Source organism: Apus apus, chromosome Z, assembly GCF_020740795.1.
Source record: "Apus apus isolate bApuApu2 chromosome Z, bApuApu2.pri.cur, whole genome shotgun sequence".
Taxonomy (NCBI): domain Eukaryota; kingdom Metazoa; phylum Chordata; class Aves; order Apodiformes; family Apodidae; genus Apus; species Apus apus.
Window position 1 is genome coordinate 24,979,867 of NC_067312.1, and position 27,184 is coordinate 25,007,050.

General features: G+C 37.6%; 1 protein-coding gene across 2 annotated transcripts in view; it reads right to left on the reverse strand.

Moving 5' to 3' along the window:
- Positions 1-27,184, reverse strand: part of SCAMP1 (secretory carrier membrane protein 1) — a 186,931-nt gene that overhangs the window by 6,731 nt on the left and 153,016 nt on the right. For both annotated transcript variants that reach the window (XM_051641902.1, XM_051641901.1), the window contains exons 2-7: positions 24,171-24,248; positions 15,322-15,420; positions 14,951-15,062; positions 9,174-9,302; positions 2,225-2,384; positions 550-651 (exon numbers count right to left, since the gene is read on the reverse strand). In XM_051641902.1, the coding sequence (XP_051497862.1) occupies positions 550-651; positions 2,225-2,384; positions 9,174-9,302; positions 14,951-15,062; positions 15,322-15,399 (581 nt within the window). In that variant the 5' untranslated portion in view covers positions 15,400-15,420; positions 24,171-24,248. The remainder of the gene's footprint in view (positions 1-549; positions 652-2,224; positions 2,385-9,173; positions 9,303-14,950; positions 15,063-15,321; positions 15,421-24,170; positions 24,249-27,184) is intronic.

Genomic DNA, 27,184 nt, shown 5'->3' on the forward strand with positions numbered 1-27,184 from the left:
GAGCTGATTTCGACAAAGGAGCTTCTCAAATAATATCAAAGATTTACTTTGACATTCATTTGAGTACATTGTTGACTCATGCAAACTTTAGTCATAAATTTCCTTAATGAGTAGTAAGTATATGAATATAATTATAAATAACTAATTTTACAAAGTAATATGCAAAAAGTATATTATTATTGTATATATTATGTTCAGTTTCTCCAAGTTTTGCTTACATCTTTATCTTAAATATGGAGCAAATAACATCTCCACACAGCACCAAAACAGAGGAGATAATGTATAAAGTAATAATTTGAAGTGGTTTACACTGAAAGAGAGAATTTTGACCGGTCTAACAACAGAAGTGCCTCACACCTTGGGAGATGTTTCACTCACTTTTCCTAGTTAAAAGCACTCCAAAAATGCTTGTTTTGAGTGCTAAATGTAACAATTCCAGTGAACAAAAGTCTTTTTTAAAAAAATACACAGATTCGATTGCCCTTGTTATATCAAATGTGTTTGTTTGTCTTACACACAGTACAAGGCTATAGCAAACAGAATACTCACCAGTTTCCCCATCTTTGAAATCCTGCAGCTTGAAGTACATGTACAGCAAACTGACAGATATATACAAAGAAGAACACAAAGAACCTGAATGAACTGTCACTCCTGAAAGAGGGGGAAAAAAAAACATTAAAGCGGCCAGTTTTGCAAATACTGTACCAGTCTGAAAATTGTTTCTGCATTTATTGGAGAAAAAGTACTTTCATTTATTGACAGTGACTTGAAGTATCACTAATTCTGTAGTTTTGTAGAGTGTTTATTTACAAGAGCTGCTCCTTCTCCTTTAATATAGTATTTTTGCCACGAGCACCTCTAACAGAGGTGAGAATAGCAGCAAGATACTATTCCTGTGTTCTATTTTGCTACAATGCATGAAGAACAGAATTCTGCTCCACTTTCACCCTGAAGTTCACAGTGCTGGCAGGATGGGTAGAAAATATTTACTTGTAAAAAGTAAAATCTACTATGGGATTACAGAAACATAGTGCAGGCCATACTACTGAAGCAGCTGCTGCTTAAAAGCAAAACAGTTTGTTGTTTGCATTGCTAAAATACCAGCCTGACAAAGTCTGAAAAAAAAACAAAACAAAAAAACCTGAAAGGTAAATGTACAGGCAAAACCTCAATAAATACCTCAACTTCTTACTATTAAAACTAATGATCATATGATATGCTTAAGAGCAGAGTTCCAAAGGAAGTAGAAATCACTGAAGTCATAGAACCAGATATTGCTGTTAATAGCTTTTCCTGCAGAAGGGAGTTCTGTTCATTTGTTTATTTAACCAGTTCAGTTAAATAACTATTTAACTTAAGCTGAGCAACTGTCTGAAATTTCAATATGCAATTAGTAGTTTTCCTTTTACAATCTGCAAATATTCACTAAGAAAAGCTATGGATTTACTACAGAGCAAATGCAAGGTAAATTATTTGATTCCCCGAAGATGTGTGGGTACCTCCTTGGTTAGCAAAAAGAAACATCTCATGTAGTCTGAAGTCTAATCTAAACTGCAAGTTCTGGCCAGCAATCTTTCTCTACAAGAATTAGTGCATCTAAACTGAGAATATCCTGGATCACTTCAGTGTAAACAAACAAACACAAACAAAACCGAGAAATACTGTAAGAGTACAGGATTTAAAATCTCTACATGCTGAAGTTCAATTTTTCCTGCAAATAAGATTGCTAAAAGCTAGGAAAAATATTATTTTATTACTATATACCTGCTCTACTAATTCTTATCTCAGTCTTCTTCAATCACAGACACTGTAGGTCACTTAACAATATAAGATTTCAAAAAGTGTTGAGATTTATGAAGTTCCTTCAGGAAGCAAAAAATTTAAGACTTTTAAAACTATTAAACTACTCAAATTCTTCATGTGAAAGAATAGTTATTTAATGAGATTTCCCCTAAAATTGTTACAAGCACAATAAAAAGTGAAGTTTTTCCTACAAATATTTTGACAGTGGTAGAAGTAATAAATACAGCAAAGATTATTTCATTATATGCCTAACTATTGCCATCTATGTTTCAAATACAAAAACTGAATCAGAGGCAAACAGACTGCTTGTTTCTAATAAAAGCATATTCAAGGATTATCATAATGATAATCAAGCAAATTCTGGAGTGTTAATGCAGTTTGACATGTTTTTAAATATCCTAAGTCAAGCTGAAGTTGTTACCTGAAAGCTCCATAAAGTGGTCTGTACCAGCAGACAAAAGAACAAGGGGTAAAAAGCAAGAACCAGAGAATACTCAATCCAAAATCAACCCCTCGCGTAGCATCAACGTAAAACCAGGCCAAACATCCAAAGATATTAAGAAAGAGTGTCACTGTATGGACTGTAGAAGCAAAAGCAAAATAGTCTTAATTAAGTTATGTTTATACAATAAATTACAACTGTTAAATACCCACACCGAGCATTTTTAAACAAACATCAGCATGCTGACAATGTATCAGTGCCCTCTAAATACAAGGTTGTTCTTATACAGTTTTCTAACTTTCTGGTAAATCCTGTGAACAAGTGAAAGTACTGAACATGAAAATTCAAGTACTATCAGGTACATGGTAAAGGAAAAAAATCTTGTAAAAAATCCAAAACATTTTCAAACTTAAAATTATGAAAAAAGAGGTTTCTACAGTAATTGACACTTTTTCTACAGTTGTAGCTGGATACCAACATTTAACAGTCTACTGCACATTTTTTGAGAGAAAGCTTAATTATATAAAATGCATTATAATTCAGCATTGTACACATTGTATTTTGAAATTTTATATTTCAAAAAATATTTCAATGAAAAGCTCCTTGTCTTCCATGTAATAAAGAAAAAATCCTCACTTAACAAACCAAGATCTGCAAGAAGATGTGCTAGATGCCTTAATCCATATTGCATTTTCAAGTATTTCTTATAATGGTCTGAAATACCTGCCTTTTTGGCATTCTGTTCTTAGCTCAATCCTAGCATTTTCTCATTGGCAGACCTTGATACAGGTTAACTCTTGAATTTCTACTAAAGAAAATGCATTTGGATTATGACTCCACAGGTTATTTCAAATATATTTAGTTCTTCTAATAGAAAAATATACAAAGGTGTTACAAAACTTTACAACTACTTCCTTCATGCTATTTGGCACTCAAGTTACTTCTGCCAGACTTAAAAGATGAACAATAATTTCTGTCTTTGTTCAACAATACTCAGTGCTTCAGGAGTCATTTTGCTATCTCAGAGGACAAAACAGGAGTATTAACGATTGAGAATGCACAAGCTGCTCCTCAGAGCAATGACTTTTTTTTTTTATTTAAGAGAAACATTTTAGTCTTTTCACTGGATGGTAAGGGTCAACAGAAAAGGTGGCAAGATAATAAAGATTCTGGAAAAAGAGACTCCTCAAACTCTTTGCTGTCTTTTTTACTACTGCTTAAACAAGCCCTTGTGTAAAATCACATTTTAGAATAGGAAAGTTGTATCTTCCCTTAAGAGTCACCAGAAATAGAAAACTTTTTACTTTTAAATCAAAAGCATTTAATGCATCTACATATACTAGCACTGTTGCAAGAACTCAGCAAAGCAACTCAGAATTTGTGTATGTATACCTCATAAAGCACAATAAAGGTTACAAAAACAAATTCCTGTCTTCTTTGGATAAATATGAGAAAGCTTATTAAGGGGTATTCTTTCTTTTTCTAGTCAACACTGGAAAACAGGGAGACCCTCCAGACTACCAGAAACCTTGGCATTCTGGTGAAGTTGGAATTTGCTGAAATTACTCCTTTTGTTTTTTTTAATTACAGCTATGAAAACAGGACAAGTTTTAAAAGAAGATTATCAGTGCAGAAGAGGTTTGAAATGTCACACCCACAACTGATACTTATGAGCACAATAAAACTAGCAACACAGGGTCTACTCCTGTCAAGGACAATCTCAGCAGTAAAACCCCAGTACTAGCATGCTGTGGATGACAACATGGGACTTCACTGACAACAATGCCTTCATTAAGTTACCTGGATAAGAAGCCTGCATGAACGGACAGGTGTTTTTATGTTCAGGGTTAACAGTTTTAAGCACCTTCCAGCTACTTGACTCTTCAAAATAAACCATGATATAAGCTAATGGAAGATGACTGAGGGCCTTAGCAGAAGTCTGCAACCTGTGATGTCTACATGACAGTAAGTTCACAATACAGCACTCAGTGTAAAGTGATCTAAAAAGCCTCCTCCTAGTTTAGCTGTGAAAGCAGTTGCGGCTTTTTTTAAAAACAAACAAAACAGGCTTTCCTGACAGGATAAGAGCAAACAATGGGAAATTCAGTTAGTTTAATAAATACTCAGACTCAACTTCATTTTTATTAGTGTAAATGTTCTTGTACAGAAGACTACTACTTAGGTATACATTCCCTGTCTTAATTAACCATACTTTAGCATCCATTAATGTTCAAAAGTGAATTGTAGATAGAGATCAGAAGTTACACTGATGCTATCTGGCAACTACACTATTAAGGTAATTATTTTGCAGTTCCATTTGGATCTGTGTAGAAACAGATTTTTGTAATAAGCTCCATTTCAGTAATGTTTTATGGATGTCACTGTCAGGAAAATGAAGTCCTCACTAGGACACATGATGAAAAAATGCTCTTCTTCCCAGGAATTAGCTGGACTATCACTCTGTAATGGACTGCCTTAAGGGAAATGGGATCCCTACAAAACAGAGGGGTTGAAACCACAAGGCAATTGACAAGTAAGGACAAAGCTGGTGAAGTTTGATCACACACAACCTTGGGACACATAGGCTTCAAATGTAGTTTAGGCTTTTGCTCCTTCTCTGTTCTGCTGTTTTGAAGAGATTACTGTTAAGTTATACACACATGCCTTCAAAGACCAGAAGTATATTCCATTGGAAAAAATATGTTCTAAAACAGGCTTAGATCAGCACATAGGAAAAACACCTTCACATTTTTTATGGGATGTGTTCATGTTTTCTTGACACAGTACACTAGGACTTCAGCTAAAATACTGGACACAGTTGACATTGTAAAATTCTTGATGCTACACACTAAAAAAAAAACATAATAATATGGAGTCAATCAAACAGCAAGCATGTAAGACAGTGACCAAAAAATCAGACCTATAAGAAACACGACCTACAAAAAAGGGCTACATAAACTACGCATATTTAGCCAAAAAAAGATGACTACAGGGGATAAATGTGTTCTCCATAACAACACTGAATAGAACAGGGGAGATCAAATACAGAAGGGAGAATTAAATTATGTACTAAGAAACATCTTCTAAGTATAAAAGCAAGCAACACACTAGAACAGGCTCGGAGGGAGTTCATGAAGTGTCCATCCTTGGAGGTTCACAGGAACAGTCAGAACAAACATCAACACAGACTGGCATATGTACTATTGATCGTGTCCTCAGAGAGAAGGATGGATGAGATGGAATTCTTCTAAATAGGAAAAATACCATAAAAGTTGCCACTTGAGGGTATTATTTCTCTACCAGAACCTACAGTTTAAGTCACTGGTCTGTGAAAACCTTTAAAAAGTCTTGTTCATAGGAAATGGAAACATTCACAAACTTTATAAAGTAACAAACCCAATGCCACAAAAGCTATCTATAGGACTAAGCAGCTCTTCAGCTTTTAACTTCAAATAAGAAATATTCTTTGTAAATCAGTACTGCTAATTTTGTACATGCTATAAGCTGGTGGGGAATACAGGTGGAAAACACAGGCTTCTGAGCCAAAAAAACCCAACTGGTGTTAGATGCAGGTCAAGAGACATGGGACATATCACTAGTAACAGCATAGAAAGATCTAAAAAGTAGAGCTCAGTGCTTAAGGGCCAAGAAACCTGTCCATCTGCAAGCCACGAGAACAACAATGCTTGCAAAACTAAGAATAGAAAAGCTTCACTGGCAAGTGACGGAAGCTATTGGTAAATGATTTCTGTAGTTCACTAAAGCATGGGGGCAATCACTCAGTAATAAAAACCAAAACAACAAACACCAAAAAACCAAAAGGCTAGTCTACCCAGGATAAAACCAAAATAGTACGTGCAAAGATAAAAACACAACAAGAAATCAGAAAACTCTGAGTTATGATACAAAGAAAAGACAGATGAATTCAATGCTTCAGTAAAGCATTTGACACCGTCTCCCACAGCATCCTTGTAGATAAGTTGATCAAGTATGGGTTTGATGATCAGGCAGTGAGGTGGATCAAGAACTGGTTGAAAGGAAGAAGTCAGAGAGTTGTAGTCAATGGGGCAGAATCTAGTTGGAGGCCTGTGACTAGTGGAGTCCCTCAGGGGTCGGTACTGGGACCGGTGTTGTTCAACATCTTCATCAACAACCTGGATGAGGGCACAGAATGTACCCTCAGCAAGTTTGCTGATGACACCAAGCTGGGAGGAGTGGCTGACACACCAGAAGGCTGTGCTGCCATTCAGAGAGACTTAGACAGGCTGGAGACTTGGGCGGGGAAAAACCTGATGAAGTTTAACAAGAGCAAGTGTAGAGTTTTGCATTTGGGGAAGAAAAACGCCATGCACCAGTACAGGTTGGGGGCTGACCTGCTGGAGAGCAGTGTAGGAGAAAGGGACCTGGGGGTCATGGTAGACAGGAGGATGACCATGAGTCAGCAGTGTGCCCTTGTGGCTAAGAAGGCCAATGGCATCCTGGGGTGTATTAGAAAGGGTGTGGTTAGTAGGTCAAGAGAGGTTCTCCTCCCCCTCTATTCTGCATTGGTGAGGCCACATCTGGAATATTGTGTCCAGTTCTGGGCCCCTCAGTTCAAGAAGGACAGGGAAGTGCTTGAAAGAGTCCAGCGCAGAGCCACAAGGATGATTAAGGGAGTGGAACATCTCCCTTATGAGGAAAGGTTGAGGGAGCTGGGTCTCTTTAGTTTGGAGAAAAGGAGACTGAGGGGTGACCTCATCAATGTTTACAAATACGTAAAGGGTGAGTGTCAAGACGATGGAGTTAAGCTTTTTTCGGTGATGACCAGTGATAGGACAAGGAGTAATGGATACAAGTTGGAGCATAGGAGGTTTAAGATGAATATCAGGAAAAATTTTTTTACTGTAAGAGTGACAGAGCACTGGAACAGGCTGCCCAGAGTGGTTGTGGAGTCTCCTTCGCTGGAGACATTCAAAACCCGCCTGGACGCCTTCCTGTGTGATGTACTCTAGGTGACCCTGCTCTGGCAGGGGGGTTGGACTAGATGATCTTTCGAGGTCCCTTCCAACCCCTAGGATTCTATGATTCTATGATTCTATGATGAATTCAAGGAATAGTGATACAAACGGACTTGATCTCTTATGAGATAAAGAGCACACAGATCTGAAACAGGTAAAAAAAGTTTCTTCAGATACATAAAGACCAAGCATAAGGATATAGAAATTGCTGCTGACCACAGAAACACACAAAACTGCAACAGAAAGTTTTGCTCCTAGGGCTACTAAAAAGTAAGAGGAAAACTAATGTACTTTACAAAGTGCTGTGCTATATTTAACTCAATGTGATTATGTCCACAGGATCCCTATGCCTTACAAGATGTAGGAAGTTCTCAAAATGGAAATAAAATGTAGGGTAGAGCAGCAAGCAGAGGCAGGCTGATTTGCAATGGTAATACATGCCTTCACTGAGGAAGAGTAGCCATTCTTAATGAAAAAATGAGCCAAATCATTTTTTCATGTAGATACAATCCTGGGAAAGAAGAGTCACAAGGCCTGATACAACAGCCAACCATAAGGCACAGAGTTCTGTACTCAATTTTACTTTTTATAGCTTGAAATAGATTTTGTCTTTGTTTTTCTTTATTATGCCCTATGCCTTCCTGAGTAATCCCTAAGTCAGAGAATACTACTGAGAGAGCCAGCGGACTCAGGTAAAATCTTGCTCTACCTAGAAGAAAATACGTCATGTCAGTATAAAAGCACAACTCCTGTATATTTTGAAATACTATATCATTGCTGCTGTCTTTATTTATTGACATAAGAAGGAAAAAGGAAAGCAATATTCCAATTGTCACTGCCAGTTTCACCTTGTGTTTCAAGCATACAGCACTTCCAGAACTCAGTCCTATAAATGGTGAGAATCTGTAACTATCCCAAAATTTGTGAGTACTTGGTCTCAGATTTCATATAAATTGAACATGTTTGACAGATTTCTGAGTGCCTAGTTACACATTCTGCAGTGGATTTAATTGCTTATTTGAAAATTAATGATCCAGCATTTAATATTGAAAACTGTAGATGATGATGAAGTGGAATTAATCTGAATCAATGCTGAGAGCTTGTTTTATGTGTTTCAAGTACGTGGTTCAATCACAGTAATAAGATTACCATACTAACAGGTAAAATTAGAGACTTGCTAAATAAATGTGACACCCTGAAAAAAATACAGAAATGTTCTAAAATTCACATTCCCTTATTTATTAAAGGCATCAAAGCACCTAAATCTTCGGAATTTCCTTAGTCTCACAGTAATGATTATGCTCCCATCACACAGGACAAGGCAGAAGAAACAAATATTGTTTTGTACGTTTGGTTCATCCAGCATTTCTCCAGTCAAAACACAGCATCTGAATGAGGGCAAAATTAAGCCCACAAAGATGCTGGAGTGCATTCTTGGTGTACAAAGGTTAGTTTCAAAATGGACTGATCTTCAGCTAGTTTACGCTATTTTTTTAAACTTACTAAAAACTACATTCAAGTACATAGAACTACGTATATGAAAGCAAATGGACCTTATACTTCTTACACTCACAAGTCTATTGACACTATTGTGAATTATATGTCTTAATATATAAGCTGATTTCAAAAACAGTAAAATTATTTCTAAGTTCTAAACAGTCAAAGCTCATTTTACAACAAAAGAGCTACTTAAACCAGAGAACTGCAATATTCTGGAACCCACCTATCTTTAGGATAATCCTCCTTTTTTTCTGTGGAAGTTTCTCTGAAATAATCTGATACTTTTAAAACTGAAGCTAACAAGATTTCACTTCTACATTTGACTTCTGGATTTATCACTACAGATGTTGCAAAACCCAAAGCAGTAGGTATGGGTCATCAAATTTAAATGGGCACTTTGTTTCTTCCTTCTTAAAAAAAATAATACTTACACATCCACAAATAGTACATAATCTTTACTGTCTTCTGGAATTCTACAGGAATGTCTACAGAAAAGTCCTGGTAGAAACAAGGACCTACTGGAAAATTCTCAGGAAGAGGTGGCCAGTTATTTTTTCTACCTGCAAAACAAAAACAAAATCAACAACCAAAAAAAAAGAGCTTTATAACACAGTTTTAATCTCTGTACATTAGGAAGAGAAATGCATTTGGACTTGTGAAACTCATGCATAAAACAATTTGAATGACCACATGGATAACCTGGGGTACCAAAACCCAAGAGTTTTATCAGCAATCCTCACACAATACTGAAAATAAACTTCAGAAATAAAACTCAATGAAGTGCAGACAGATTAAAGAAAGTACAATATTTTATCTATGTAAAAGACTAAGCAGGCATCTGACTGTTCCTAGAAAGTAATGAGTAATGAGAATTCTTCACAAAAAAAGCAGAAAAACAATTTCTCATAGTTTCTTGACTTTTAAATGCACATTTCCCTGAAGTACCACCATACTCACATACTTTGTTGAACACCAAGACTGGGGACTGAATTTTTATTTCTCAGAATCCTGGTATTTGTAACACCAGGCTATCCCAGACACTTTGAACTAGTTCCGAATATAGTTTACAGTCAAAGATTTAGATAAAAGCCCGTAAGCCTCAAGAAATGCAGCTACTGAAATGATCTAAACAACTATTTTGTTACAAGAAGATGCCCTACAGCTTCATGGTATTTTGATACAGTTTTGTTACAGAGTGAGAACACCACACAGGACACAGGATCAGATACTTTGACTTCCTGTATGGTCACCTGCTCACAGGCTGGATTGTCTGCCAAATGCAAGTCATACCAAGTACAGACTCAGATTCAACTGAGATAAATCCGCAACTAAAGTTTACCTTAGCATTTCAAATTCTGGATCCAAGAGATATGTTGGAGTTGAACTAAAAACTAATGTAAACACAACTCTATTTGAAATTCTGACAAGATTTTGCTTGAAGTTTCTATCTTCAACCATTAACTTGCTAGCAGTTCATCTGATATAAACAGAAAACTTGCAGGGCTTACATACTTGCATTTTTTCATATTTGCGTCCCCACTCAAATCAGAAGCTGCTGTTATTGTCCAAACAGGTTCAAAACACTGACTATCTCTTCAGGTTTCTCCTTCTTCTACTGAAATTTTTAACCAAGCTTTTCAGAGCAGGAGGATTTACAGAGGAAACATACAAAAGGTAATGAAGTAATATTCCCAGACATATTAAACACTACTTTGGGATTTCTTACATGAAAAATATCTGTTAATAATTCAGATCTTCATTCTGCACTACATGGTTATTTTTCTCAGATAGTTTCAAGAAAGAGTTATATAAAAACTTAGGTATAATAATTCAAGTTATTATATAAGAATTCCATTTAATGCTCTTCCCTGCTGCTGTGGTAAAGGTTTCAACATTTTCAACTATGACTGAAAGACAGCTTGGTGAGATGATTTGAGATCAAAACAGGAACAATATTTTTCTAAATACACTTTGGATACTCATATTCCAAGATTGCACCCAGCTCCTGGACACACTTAGATGTAAAAAAAAAACAAAACAATCTACAGAGGGTGGAAGCAGGGACAGGTGTCCAAGCAGCCAGGGATTAGGTTAGGAAAGCTAAAGCCCCGACAGAATTAAAACTGGCCAGGAACATCAAGGGCAACAAGAAAAGCTTCTATAGGCACATACAACAGTGATAACAGGAAGCCTAGGGAAAATGTGGGCTCTCTTCAGAAGAAAATACAAAACCTACTCGTATGGGATATAAAGAAGACTGAGGTACTTGATAATTTTTTGCCTCAGCCTTCATGGATAAGAGCTCTGGCCACACCTCCCAAGTCACAGAAGGCAAAGGCAGAATGGGAGAACGAAAAACCAGCCACTGTAGGAAAAGATAAGGTTCAAGACCATCTAAGGAACCTGAAGGTGCACAAGTCCATTGAATCTCATGAGAGCCATCTGCTGCTTCTCAGGGAACTGGTGGATGAAGCTGCAAAGCCACTATCCATTGTATTTGCAAAGTCACGGCAGTCCAGTGAAGTTCTCAGTGACTGGAAAAGGGAAAACTTAATCCCGCATTTTCAAAAAGGGAAGAAGACCCAGGAACTACAGGCAAATCAGTCTCATCTCTGTGCCCAGCAAGTTCGTGGAGCAGATCCTCCTGGAGGCTCTCCTAAGGCACATGGCAAACATGGAGGCAGTTGATGATAACCAATATGGCTTCACTAAGGTCGAAGTGTGCCTGACAAATTTGGTAGCATTTTATGATAGGGTCACAGCACTGGTGGACAAGGGGAGAGCAACTGACATGACCTACCTGGACTTGTGCAAAGTATTTGACACTGTCCCACACAACATCCTTGTCTCTAAATGGGAAAGATATTAACTCAATGTACAGAACCCTCAGTGGGTAAGGAATTGGCTAGATGTTGACATCAACAAGCAGTGGTGAATGGTCTGATGTCCAAATGCAGACCAGTGAGGAGCGGCATTCTCAAGGGTCAGTACTGGGACTGGTGCTGTTTAACATCTTTGTTGGCAACATGAGCATTGGGACTGAGTGGACCCTCAGAAAGTTTGCTGATGACACCAAGCTGTGGGGTGCAATCAATAGGCTGGGAGGGAAGAGACCTAGACACGCTTGAGAGGTGTGCCCATGCAAACCTCATAAAGTTCAATAAGGTCAAGGGCAAGGTCCTGCACCTGGGTTGGGTGGGGAATGGATTGATAACAGCCCTAGAGAAAAGAACTTGGGAGTGTTGAATGATTAGAAGCTGAACATGAGGTTCCAATGTGTGCCTGCAGCTTGGAAAGCCACGTTCTAGGCTGCATCAAAAGAAGCATGGCCACCAGCAGGTCAAGGGAGGTTATTCTCCCCCTCTACTCCACTCTCTCAAGACCCCATCTGGAGTATAGATAGCATCAAATTCTGGAGCCCCCAACATAAGAAGGACATGGAGCTCCTGGAGCAAGTCCAGAGGAGGGCCATGAAGATTATCAGAAGGCTGAAGCACCTCTCCTGTGAAGATAGGCTAAGAAAATTGGAATCATTCAGCCTGGAGAGAAGGCTCTGGGGGGAGTCTACTGCAGCCTTCCAGTACCTGAATGGGCCTACAGGAAATCTAGGGAGGTACTTTTTCCAACGGCATGTAGTGACAGGATAAGGGATAATGGTTTTAAACCGGATGACAGCAGATTTAGGTTAGACATCAGGAAGAAATTAATTCATATGAAGGGGCTGAGACACTGAGACAGTTGCCCAGGGAGGCTGTGGATGCCTCCTCCTCGGAAGTGCTCAAGGGCAAGTTGGATGGGGCTTTGAGCAACCTGGTCTAACGGGAGGTGTCCCTGCACATGCAGGTGGGTTGGAACCAGATGATCTTTAAGGTCCCTTCCATCCTAAACCACTCCATGATTCTCTGATAAGCACAGACCTAGCTCAGAGTCATTTCACTCAACACAATTTACCATCTCAATGTCTATTAACAAAACTTCAATGGCATGCCTACACTATGGATGCAGACTACCGCAAACTAGCTTGACATAAGCACAGAAAGGGATTTTCAGGCATACCCAAATGAAAGAGCTGAAATAGGAAATGGCACACTTAAATAGTCCAAATGCCATGCTGCAGAGGACCTGAGCACAGAAGACTGAAGACACTGAGCTGAGATGACCTACCAACTAGAAGATCTTTGCACTGAAGCCAACTGCATATAATGATGGTGTCCTAGATGTGCAACCAACATCTTAAATTGAATACAAATAGCTAGAGTATTGCACAAGACTGTCCTCCAATCAACTCTACACTGTTTCTAAAGGAGTTTAAATGAGTGCAGGAAAGAAAATAATCAAAAGGAAAAGACTTTTTCTCCTGAGTCACGATATACAATTCCTGATTTGCAGCATATTTTACACAGTCATTTGGTAAATAAACAACTTTCTTTAAAGCTTTCAGAGCTCCCTCTCCTCTGTTCAGCCTTCCTAAAGAATCCTTTAGATTTTTCACAGATTCTTCAAGCACTTTGATGTGAGCTTCAATCTAATACCAAATAGCCATTTTAGAAATATCCTGAAACATGCACAGGGTATCAGTTATGTTCCTGAAGATACAGATGAACACAACTGTTCCTAAAGCCTGAAAGAGAAAAGTAATCCATCCATCCAGACCATCAATATAAGATAGTTAAATTAGATGAAGGGCAATACATGGAGAAGGAAAACAACAACAACAAAAAAAATCATTAACTGGGAGAAGAGGTACAAAGATTTGATGGAGAGATTGACAAGAGCAAACACTGAGAAAATAAAAATGGTTTAGTGAAGGGACAGCATCACTATGAACTTTTTCTTAGAACAGCAATTCCCTGTTCCCAGATCCTAGCAAATGACTGGCACATGACTGGTCTCTACAGCTTCTTGAGGAGAGGAAGTGGAAAGGGAGGTGCCACTGGGATGCAATGACAGGACATATGGGAATGGTTCAAAGCTGCACTATGGGACATCTAAAATGGACATCAGGAAGCATTTCTTTACTGAGGGGGTGGTCAGACACTGGAACAGCTTGTTGATGCCCTAATCCTGTTAGTATTTAGGAGGCTGTTGGATAATGCCCTTAACAACATGCTTTAATTTCTGCTCAGCCCTGAACTGGTCAGGCATTGGACTAGATGAACACTGTAGGTCCCTTCCAACTGAAATTAAAATACTCTACTCCCTGATAATTTTAATTAATTCAAGTTATATTAAATTTATACTTTTAATACATTTATTTATATTTTAATATTAATGTATTATAATATTAAAGTATTTTAAATAAAACTGTTGATATTATTGTTTTATAATAAAAATAATATTTTCTCTATTTTAAAATTAAAATTCTATATTCTATGTTTTAAAATTATGTTTTATGTGCATACCAATGCATATTCAAAAAAACAAACCACCCAAAACTAGCACACGTGGAAAAAGAACAGTCAGAACTCCAGATACAAGAGAAAAGACCACACAAAGTCAACCTTGCACGAACTGTTTTCCACTTGATTTTCATTGTTTTTCCTAACTTCAGTCTGAAGTCCTTCGTTTTGAAAAGGAATATTCCTGCTGATCTACTGCTAGCAAAGTATCCACTTATTTGTGAAACTGCCACCTAAAAACTGATGGGTTTGCACACATACTTGCCATTTGTGGCAAAATGAGATACTGATCTTGACTATGGGTTCCGAAACGTCATATGAAAAATGAATCTAAGATTAGTAACAAAATAGATATTTCTGCTATTTGCATAGAATGTTATATCTGTAATGTAGCAAAATGTAAGAAAACATTTCAAAATAGGAAGGTTCTTCTGCAACTATAAATGCAGTCAGAAGATAAATCAAGGTGTTGTTACTTAGGAAGATACTTGTACTTCTCAAAATGCTCCATTTCCATTCAATTGTGACTTAGATCTTAACCTAGACTAAAAGCAGCTGATAAAGAGACTAACATGCAATGGAGATCACATTCAAAAATTTTACAGTAAAAAACCTGCACATGACAAACCAGTTTTTATTCACTGTATGCACTGACTCATGGGAGATAACTATGTTCTCCTAAAGAGATTATAATCCCCCTCACCCCCACCCTGCTTTGGTCTTTTTCAAAATGTCACTGTAAAACTAAAACATTTCCTAAGAAAAAGCGAAACTTCAACAATTAAAATAAGTATTTTTTTCATGCATACCCCCCTGCTGATTGAGATTCTGCATTTCCCTTTCTCTGCGATCTAGTTCAGCTGCTTTTCTTTCCAGTTCTTCTTGTCGCTTTAGCAATTCTGCCTGTGCCAAGGCATGCTCCTGAACAAAACCAACATTATTAGATATCAATAAAAAATACAAACACCAAATAAGTATTCCAAGTCTGTTTTCTATAATTAAGCATCTCCAGTTATGCATGAAGACTGACCTAATACACATTATTTCATGCATTAAAGGCAGTATTAGTTTTCATACATCAGTAGGAAGTTAATGGTTATTTATAAAAGACATTATTCCAGAAGTGTATTTAAATAACTAAAATTAAAAGGAACCTAGATGATCAAAGTTACAGACAAACCTTTGCAATTTGTGTATAAGCAGGTGATTCTTCCGTTGGTTTCATTATTGCTGGCTGGGTACTGGGTACATTAGGCATTTTTACATTTCCTGGAGGAGGCTAAGAAAACAAGAGAAATAGGAAGCAGTTTCCTATTCTAATAAACATCTTTTCATTAATTCTGTAAGAAACAGTCTAGTTGTTTTAAATGAATTGTTACTGATAAACCGAAAATCTGATATGCTGCCTGCAATATTTATAACCCTTAGGAAAAACAAGTCAGCTATATTCCGTGCTGCAGTGTTCTGCTTATTTGGTTTTATCCTGCACCGCCTGCCATAAATACACATGGAATTTTAGGGATCAGTAGAAACTAAACAGAATTTTAATTTTGTACATACATTAACATGAATACGGACAATTACTGTTTAAAAAAACCTGTATGACTTAACAGAGAACTATTCATATTCTGAAACACAATGCCATTTATTAGTAATGTATTCTTAACAAAGGCTTTATATCACCTGGCTAACTAGAGAAGCAACGTACCATATTACATTTTCCAATTCAGGATCCATAGCTATTGCTTAATTATTCCACAGGTATGCTCTGTTCTAATATCTAGTTTCAATTATCATTCCAATTTCTTCACTTGGTGACCACCCGTAAGAATACAACTTAGAAGAAGCTTTTAGTAGCTCAGGTTTTCTCTCTCTCTCTTTTTTTTGTTTTTAATCTGCTCCTCCTTATTTCCTTTTGTTATCTTCTCTGACTTACTCCACATCTCTCTATCATACACAATATTAACTAGCAGCAACCAAACCAAGGCAGAAACTGCTTCCTAGATTGAAGTTATCAGCTGAACTTTACCAAAGCAGATGAGGATAGCACTATTATGATGTTATTTTATTCTTGAATATGAATTGGGGGACACTAAGATTCTTTCTTTGTGCAGAGCTTGCAACATGAAAGGGTTCCCTGTTCTGTGATCTTATAAGACAGGTAACCTCTTGTTCATAGTAAGACTGAAATTAAGAGCAAAAATACAATGAGAAGTGTGATGCTTTCAATACAAAAGCATCTTAAGATCAAGTCAACTAAATACCACTTACTTGGCAAATTATAAAAATGTAACCCAGATTATATGCACCTTTTCTAACCCCTTTTGAAACAATACACTGAGGACAAAACATCATGCCTGAGTAAACTCCACCTCTATCTGATATTGCAGCATATCTCAGCAATATTGCTCAACTGCTAGGTTGATACATGTATTAAGAATATAATCCTAGCAAAAGTTGCATTCCAGCCCTCGTACTTGAAATATACCTTGAATGTACCTTGATGTACTCAATGTACCTTGAAATATAGTAGCACTTCTTCATTAAGCTCATAAGAAGTTATACATGGCTTTATGTACGACCATGTTTTCATAATTAGCTTCATAACGTGTGCACAGGGCAACTGGCAGTGCTCAAATCTACCTCAAATGTTGCAAGTTCCATATTGCTTTAATGTGTTTATTTTTCAATTTAGTATTCCAAGGTCACAACTGAACGCTCAACACGCACCGGTATTATGACTTACCTTCTGTAGATCAAGAACCTCAGGAAGAAAGCATTGCAATCACAGAATACCTGAAGTTGGAAGGGACCCTTAAGGATCACTGAGTCCAACTCCACACTCCTCACAGAACTACCTCAAACTAAACCACACAACTAAAAGCATTACACAGATGCTCATTCACCTCTGACAGGTTTGAGGCCATGATCACTTCCGTGGGGAATCCATTTCAGTAATCAACCACACTCCCTGTGAAAAGCCTTTTCCTAATGCCCAATCTGACCTTCCCCCTGACACAGTTTCATTCCATTTTCTTATGTCCTGCTGCTGTTCATGAGAGAGATCAGCACCTTGCCCTCTGCTGCCCCCCTTGTAGGCTGCCATGAGGTCATCCTCTGCCTTCTCTTCTCCAACCTGAAAAAAGTGACCTCAGCCGCTCACCCTAACTCTTGCCCTTGAGATCTTTTACCATCTTGGTAACCCTCCTCTGGACACACATTAATACTCTGATGTCCTTCCTACACTGAGACACCCAAAACCACACACAGTACTCCAGGTGGGGTGGCACCAGTGCAGAGTGGGACAATTACCTCCCTTGACTGGCTGGCTATGCTGTGCTTGATGCATTCCAGTACACAGCTGGCCCTTCTGCTTACCAGCGCACACTGTTGACTTATACCGAGCTTCTTCACCAACCCAAACCGCAGATCTCTTTCTGCAGGGCTTCTCTCCAGCCTCCCATCCCCCAGTTTGTACATATAACCAAGATTACCCTGTCCCAGGTAGAGAACTCAGCATTTGCTCTTGTTAAATTCATACAGTTGGTGATTGCTCTCTAGTCTATCCAGATGTCTCTGTAAAGCCTCTCTACCCTCAAGGGAGTCCACAGCTCTCCCTAATTTAGTATCACTGGCAAACTTACTTAGTGTCTATTCGACTCCTGTATCCAGATGCTTTATAAAAAACATTAAAGGGCGCTGGCTCTAAACATGAACCCTGCGGAACTCCATTGCTGTCTGGCTGCAGCCTGATGTAACCCCATTTCCTACACTTCTTTGAGCCCAAACTGTCAGGCAATTCCTCACCCAACATAGGATGGAATTTTCTATCTGTGTGCTGGACATTCTGTCCAGAAGGACACTGTGAAATACAGTATCAGAAGCTTGGCTAAAATTTTCTTGTTAACACATTTTAAAAAGCCTTGTCCCCCACAGTGCTGGCCAGCATAAACCCCGATTGAGCTTTGGGGGAAAGAGACAACTGGCCACTACCAGCTGGCTGGTGGGCAACTCTACACTGCTGACTAACCACCAGCCCAACTGCATGCCAATTAGCAGGTGGCATTTATTCAGCACCGTGAACAGAACATCAGGGAGCCAGCAGCTCTGCTCAGGGAAACTGTCTATATAGGGGAGTTCAAGTGTACGAGTTTCACAATTTGCAACAAAAAATATTAACTATAAGAGCATCATGAGCAAAAGCTGCCTACTCCCCAAGGTGCAGAAGCATCTGGTGGTCAGCTGGCAGTGTCCAGTTGGTCTAGACTCTGAGCATTGGCCACACAAATTTCCTCCCTACAGTCAAACACCATCTCTGTAGTCCTCCCTTGTTCTTGTTTCTAACGTCTGTACACTCTTCTTCTCCACCCAAGTCCTAGAAGATCCGTGCTCAGCAAAGCTAGCCTTCTGCCCCACTTGATTGACTTTCAACACTTTGGAACTGCCTGTCCCTGCACTTTTAATAGATGGCTCTTAAAAAGTGACAAGTATGCAACCATTTTAAACTCAGGCTCCACTAAGTCTTCTAATAAAATTGAGTACTTGTTTTTATAACCCTAAACAAAGAGTAGAAGCAAAAATACCCTCACAGCTACTTAACACGAAAGAACCAAAAGTATCCAGCTGCCTTGGAAAATCATTCAGCTACTGAAAAACCCAACAAAAAAAGCACAAAACAGTTTGGGGCTTTCCTAGAAGCAAGAAGTAATGAAGTCAGAGAAGGTACATCTTCAAGCTCTAGCATTGTGGAACAGATTAGGAGAACTGCTTGGACTTAAACTGTACTGACATAGGTAGTAAGGAAAGGGTAAAGGAAAAAAAAAAGAAAAAGAAGTTCTGATAACATTCTGTCAGAAACTGTTTAACGTGTTCTTTTGTGCTACAAATCCACTTCCCAGTATGTAGCAATCACTGGAAAAACAAAGTTAAATAAAAATGCATGCAAGGCAAACGAACAAGAACCAGGGAGAACAGAGGTTATGCACACTAAGCCTTAATGCAAACAAGATACTCAAGCGTCGTTTCATATATGCAAGTAAAACATACTCAATAAAAGTCAAAGAAATAATTTATTGACTTGGTAAATGGAACAGTAAGGAAACAGTTTTTTCACAGCTATTACAAAGGCAATGCAAAGCACAATTCTAGAAGTTAACATCTTGCATTAATTTCCAAATATACATGAAGCACAGGTTTGTTCTAACTGCCATCTCTGAAGTTAGCTCAATTAAAAATTAAGCTGCCTTCATAAAAAAAACCTGCAAAAAATTTCCAGTAAAAATACTTACTGGAATGTTGGAGATATAGTTGTAAGTTATTGTATTGAAAAATTGTTTGAAACAGCCTAAGTGCTACTGTACAAGATGCATGAAGTCTAAAATCGGAGGCATTGTGGAATGCAGTAGCTCGGATTTAGGTTTTATAAGGGTTGGCAAGGAACATGGATTTAATACAGACAAAAACTGTACATAGTAAATGTAAATCTTGCTGAGGAAATACTATTACCAAGCAGTCAGGTTAGAGCTGGATATTGAAGCAATTGATTGATACTTAAACCCAACAGCAAACATCCACTTTCTAAGGTCACCTCAAATTTTTTATCATCACAAATAATGTGAGTGGGAGGGAGACACATGTTTAGTAACTCAAAGCCCTGAAAATGTTGAATGAGGTAACTGCAGGAATTAGGTTTGAGAATTAACAGACATTTCATACAGACACTGAGATCCATAACTATTCAGTAAGCAGAATAGGAATTCTCATCTTTTAGTGTACTTTTGTCTATGTTATTTTTATTTTTATTGACATAGGATTTCTAGGAATAAAAAGTGCTGAGACATCTTTGAAGGAAACCAGTCAATCTGGCACTTGCTAGGTAATTCCTTCAACCGTGTCGAACATCTTACACAGCTCCTACCAGAGAATCCCAAAAACTACTGTGCCTTCTTTTGTTTCGGAAGTAGATCAGTAGGCTTCTGAGGTGGCTTCAGGGCCGCATAAATCAAGCCTCTTGCTTACCCTCTCAAATTTAACAGTCCAATCCATCCAACTGGAACCTGGAAGACTTGGCTCCATGTCAGGAATAATGAACATTTGAAAACAGACTTGTTCTCTGTTTCTTACCTGAGCAGAATGTTACAGTCATCCTGTAAAAAATCTTTCATTTCCTCATTTCAAACTTACTGGACCACAGTCTGGCTTACTCACATATCAGGATAAAACTGCAGAATTCTGCTGAAATTAATACATAATTTACTAAGTGTAAGAAATGATAGATACATATTTTGGTGCCCTTATGGATCAGCATACACGAGGTTGTTGGGAAAAGATGCTGCTCCTTTTACACAGCAAACTAATTAGATATTATGGGGGAAAAAAACGCTGTAAGAACTGCCAAACACTGGAACACGTTGCTCACTGAGATTGCAGAATCTCCATCCTTGTATATATCCAAAACTCCCCAAGACAAGATGTTGAGCAATGTGACTTAGTGACCAATTTTGAACAGGAAGAACTGAAAAAGATCACCTCCGGAGGTCCTCTGCAATCTGTGACTTGGCACTGAGTTTGTCATACCTGTCTGTCCACGTGCTGTTGGTTGCCTGCCCAAGTGTTAGTGGTAGCTTGGGGATTTGGGTATGTAAGAGAGATACTCAACGCACTTACAGCCTGCATAGGATTGACAAGACATTCACAGCAAGACAGATGGTCAGCAATTCTTTTAAGGGTGTGACTCTTAACAGTAATTACTCAGACTTGTATTGCAAGGACTGCACTAACCTCCAGCCGTCAATGGATAATATCATATCATATCAAGATACACCACCCACAACTGGACAGGGGAACTAAGTCAACTGCTTTTACAGAGATTTTACTTCACAGATCCTTCACAGAGGTCTTTCACCCTCATTGACACAATACAATAAGGTACTTAGATCTTGAAATTCAATCTAATTCACTCTACAACACTCCTTTTTGTTCCTACCCCAAATGGTACTTCTGGGATGTGTCTTTTTATTTCATGTCTTGCTCTCACAGCTGCATGGAGGAAAGAAGGAAATTATTATGAACTCTCTTGAAGTGAAGAGGTTGGCTGGAGATAAATACTCAGAAGTCCTCTATTAAATAGATTTCCCAGTGTGGGTGAAGTAGTTTATTTACTGGAGGCAGGGGAAGACTTCTAAAGAAGTCAGGTGTGGACGATCTATCTGGTTTTCTATAAACACTTCACTGTGTTCGGATGCAAAACAGAAGGGAAGCTGCCCAGGAATTTCCTGAAAAAAAAAAAATCCCTTGAAATGTTTTTAAAAAACTGAAACACCTAACTCTGATGCACTAAAAATTTGGAAAAAATCCTTAATTTGAAAGTGATTGCTATGTGCATTGTGTGTCTATATGTGTTACACATATGCACAGAGTGCTCAGAGGAGCTCAACATGCATCAGTAAAAACTTGTAGAAGCAGCAAGAGGTTACAGCCCTTCTTTAACAGTACTTTCATTAAATGATAAAGCAGAAAAACTAATTGCCTAATCTCATCTGTTCCTTGTTCATTTCAGAAACATGACAAAAGACAAAGTCATCTCCATGGTGACTGTTAGAGCTGGAGACAAAATCATTGAAGATGCAGGCAGCGATATTTAATCTGACATTTATACCATTCACTGAAAACTTTGCTTGCTTTAACAATCAAAAATAATACAAGCTTTGAAATTTGATAGGAAGCAAAAAAGATGCCTGATTTCTCACGTTAGCTATAAGGGTGGTAACACTTGACAGTCAAAATCTCCTGTGCTATTCACCTTCCTCACTGTATCTTGTGTATTGTTTTCCTACCAAATTTCCCACTGCTGACATAAACAATACATGTTGACCGAGAAAAGGTAAGCACACTAAAATAGTAAAAAAAAACTAAAACCAAACAAAAAATAGAAAAACGAATACTGAGAAAAAGTAGAATTTACTTTTTTTTCCCTATTCTTGTAGTCAAGAAGTAACTGATAGGAAGCATCTCCCTTGCAAAGGAAGAACACAACTGAGCTAAGATAAAAAGATGTTCGTGTTCTGAGTTCCAAGCCACTTTCTCACAGAAGAAACATACCTGTCTGGATCTGTAATGGAGAAAAATTTTTCAAGTCCAGCACGTTTTATTAACTTTAATTTGGAGGGAAGCAGGAAAGAAGGTTAATGCTATAGATTCAAGATATCAACCTACCACTACGCCTAGAGATTTGGTTTTCTAATTGAAGCATACCATCCTCGGATTCCTTAAAAACTAAAACTACATACTGTTGTCATAGTGAAACAAGTATGTTTTTAAGTCTTAAAGATCAGCAATTCTCAAACTAAAAAGGACAGAAACCTCCAGGACACATTTGCTACTATCAGTTTGTATCCTTTTGAAACCATTATAGTTTTCAAATGTTGGAAGTGGGATGATTACCTGCACAAAACTGTTCAAGGTGACTCAGTTTCTCAAAGGCTAAACAATGAACAGCAGCAAATCAAAATCTAGCTGGATGTTTTTGATCTGAGTGGCGCACACAAAGCAGAATGTCTTGCATTCCTAACCTGGCAGACACTGTAATCCTCCAAGTCTAAAATTCACAGACCCTGCTTCTACCTCTCATCATCCAATCTTTAAAGGCATTCACTTCCACTGTCTTGTCTCTTACTCTTTTTCCATATGTCTATTTGTACATGCACAGCATGTCCTTTTTTTCATACAAATATAAGAAAAGAAGTGAGCACATGGAACTGTGAACATACCCTCAGGTACCAAAGAACATTCCTGCAAACACATATAATTACAGAATAAAGACTTTCATGTTCAGCATCCACAAGATACAGAGACAGTACAGAGGGGAGTACATCTAAAGGCTGATTATAACTGCACTCTTAGCTGAATACATAAATAATTTATTCTTTCAGTCTCGCTTCCTGCAAGAAAATCTGTGAAAGTTCTTTCCCTCTACAGACAGATACCTACACTCTTTGAATAGACAGGTTTCAAGAATTTGGTGACATCTCATGGATTATTAACTGAATACATATTCAGTAGATCTGAACACTGACTTAAAGATTTCCTCCATCCTCTCAATTTTTCTATGAGCAACATCTGTAATGAGCAATTGGAATTTTCTATATATGCATGGCTTGACTATTCAAAGCCAGATAACTTTATCCTTATACTTCAGTTTTCCTTTTCCCACCGAGCTGCCTCTTAAAATAAGCATGTAAGTAATAAAAGAGTTAGAGTAGCTCTAGATTTTATTTTTTTTTTTAACAAGATCTACTGTCTTTTTAACTTGTGGTCAATACAAAGCAATTTTGAAACTCTTCAAGCTTCAGAAAGATGTATCAGACATAATTCATGATACTGCAAGTTAGGAGAAAAAAAACCTGCAGACTTATTTAATATTGTTTCTAGATATTAATATTCTGCCTTAAACAGCTGATCCGAGGCATACTGAAAGACAAGCTTCCTCCAGTCTAGCATTTATCACTGTAAGAAACCTTACTGTTACATTGCAAAGACTCAAATACCAGCATTCTTTAACAGCACTACCAGATTTGCCATGGGAAATAATTCTACATTTGAAAAATACAGTATTTGCATGTGTACAAATTATGCTGCATACATTTTTCTAATCTTGCCCAAAACCTTCACTATCAAAGGTAACCACTGAAAAGCACTGTTACAGTATGAATTTAGTACTGCCTTCCTTTTATTTCCCCCCTCATGAGTAAAAATAAGCACAAGGTGAATCGAAACGATACAAATTAGAGGCAAAAGCAATTGTCTCGGACATAAATTATTCCTTTTACTACAGCACAATTGCTCATAGCCTGTGGACTGTTACTTAAATACTCCCCATATTTTATGGGACTACGAATCCTTACATATCTTACATTACCTCTAGCTAACCTGTCACGTGTTTTACAACATCAGTCCCAAACTCTGAAAACAATACCTTACAAATCTTACCTAAAAAGATTAACAGCATGATTAAGAAATAAATGTGCTTACTGTTCTTGAATCGGAGAAAGGATTGTATTCGTCTAGCCCTGGAGGAACATTTCTTGTCACTTGTGTAACAGAAGGATCCTAGAAGAGAAAGCGGTTCTGTAAACATATGCAGGTGTACACAAGCAACAAGTCAATTCTTTTATCATTATATGATATGAAACTCAGCTTCTGCTTCAATCTAAAAAAGGTTTTTTAATTCCATTCTGGGTTTCTTATAAACCTAGACTAACACAATCTTAAAGAAACTCTATCTGTCATACATTTGATTTGTAAGGAAAAAATATTCTCAATAGAGAAGGGAAGAAAACTGTATCCTGCTATGTTGACCACCGGACTCCATGACTACATATCCAAAACACGCAACAGAAGAAAAGAGCTTTCTGTAGCTCTTGGTTTTCCCTACCCAGCAGCACCTTCAACACCTTCCAGAACTGGAAAAGCATTTCAGAAAAATGAAGCTGAGGACACCGTGTACAAAAATGCCAAAAGCAACTCTTGTTCAGCTTTTACCTGAACTGGTAAAATTAAGAAAAAAAGTGTGTGTTTTTTTCCTTCAATGACCTATGCAGTAAGAAAGACTGCTTGAGGTTTAACTTGAGAAAGTGATTCAGGAATTAAGCATTTCTGTGTGTTAGAGACAGGCAGGCTGAACTCCACAGAAGAGCTGAAGTGCCCACTACCACAGAACACACTAACTTTGTATGAAGAAAAATCGTACTTATTCCATGTGATGCCTGGTTCTACTACATTGTTTCTGTGCCTTAATTTAAGACTTTTCCATCTTCAGAACATAAGAATGGAGGAAATTAAAGTTTTATTGAAAATTAATAAATCCACTTATCCAGTACAGTTAAATTTATATTTACATAAATGCACAAAAAAAGTGTACAGTGTTTTACATGTACATCAGCTACGTAAAATATTTGTAACTATACAATTTATCTATAACTATTGTGTATAGATATCTAAATTTCCTTAATTTTAACAGCCTAGTTCAACATTAGAAAACCAAATGGAGCTGACAAAAACCAGGAAGAAGATTCGTATTTATCTACATTTACATTCATATTTCACCTCTACATTAAATATGTCTTTTTTTTTTAATACAGTGACTTAATCTACATTGAAGTAAATATAAAAACTATTAAACAGCTGAAAAATAAAATCTAGATATAGATTAGAATTAGCATCTATTACAGCATCAGCTTATTCTTGACAGCTGTACAGATGTCTGAACAGTATTTTTTAAATGGGCGCAGTCAACTTACATACAACTATCAAAAGAAAAAAATAGGACAGAGTATCTATCAACTCTAAAATCCTGGAGGATATAGCAAATGTGAGGGAGTCAGTTTTTTCCATCAGCTACAGTGACAAATCTTGATATGAGGCAATTTAAAATATTACTATGAAAAGTTTAAGACAAGAAAATCATTGTGTCAAAAACTGCAAATGGATAAGGTGCATATTTTACTCAAATTTGTGTGCATAAGCATATGTAAAAAATATCCTACCTGTCACATAAAATGCTACCACTTTTGGCTAAAGCATACACGTCAGTGCAAAGCGGTATTTTAATAGTGATTGAACAAGAATCACCCTGTACACAAAACAATGTTATGTGCAATTCAAAATCAGCTTTCCTACATTTGACTTATACCATAATTAGTGATTTAGATAAAGCCACCCTGGTGACAGTCTCCCCCACAAGTTTGCTTTATTTTTATTTACCATCCTAGACCTGAATGTGCTGTTACAACTAAAAATCTCATCAGGTTTTGCATAAACTGACGGACTAATTAATTGTAATACACTCCTTCATTAAATAAGTGGAACAAAATATTGTGCAGATGAACAATTAAAAAAAAAGTGTGTGTGGGAGGAGTGTTCCTTGCCAAAATTCAACTCTGAACCACCTGAAACACTGAATAAAGAGATCATAAAAATAAGGGAATCATGAAATCTGACATTCGAATTAGGCATTGGCTTACTAGATTGTCAATACAAGATCAAAAAAGAAAAACTTCGAACAAAATTAATGTAAATAAGACAGTTTCATGATTCAATATAAAGGATGGCAGAAAGTTGTATATAACTGAAAACTCTTAACTTATTGTGGTGGGCTCCTCCTAGCCAGTAGCTAAGCCCTCACCTAGTTGTTCACTCAATGCCCTAGTGGGATGCAGCAAAAGAAACAGAAGGGCAAAGATAAGTAACATTTGTGAGTGTTGAAAAAAAGACAGTTTTATAAGGGTGGAGGACAGGCAGAGAAAAAGAAAAAAAAAAAAAGGAAAAAAAGCAACAAAACCCCGCAAGTGATGCAAAGGCAATCAATCACTCACCACCTCCCACCAGCAGACAGATGCCCAGCCAGCCTCTGAGCAAGTTACCTTGGAACATCTCCACCACCACTACCAGCACCAGCAATGGTATTGCTGAGCATGATGCTATGCAGTATGAAATATTTATTTGGTCAGCTGGAGTAGCCCCCCAGTACCAGTTTGCGGCAGCTGTCCTGCCCATGTCCCCTCACAAACTCTTGCCCAACCCCAACCTACTACCAGGGGGAAACAAGAGTGCAGTGCAGAGGAGGCCTTGATTCTCTGCACTAATCAGTAAAGAACTGATACACTGGTGCCCTACCAGCACTGTTTTGGTCACAAATCTGAAACACAGCACCATAGGAACTGCTATGAAAAAAATAACTCCATCTTAGCCAGCCCAAGTACACTTAATTCTTGCCCTTACACACTAGAGTGAATTAGCTAAGCAAAAAAAAAACAAACAAACAACCTCTATTCTTTGTTCAGGCTTTCAGTATGGTACCCCTTCCATAACATTTCCTCTTCCACACATAAAAATGATCATGTATAGACACATACTAAACTAGTGACAGCTTACCATCAGTCACACAGTGAAACAGTAAGTCTACATATTAAAACTCAATTAGCACTTGATACTTTAAGTTAAATTACCTGCTTTAAAAGTACTTGTGTTTGAAGAGTGTACTACTA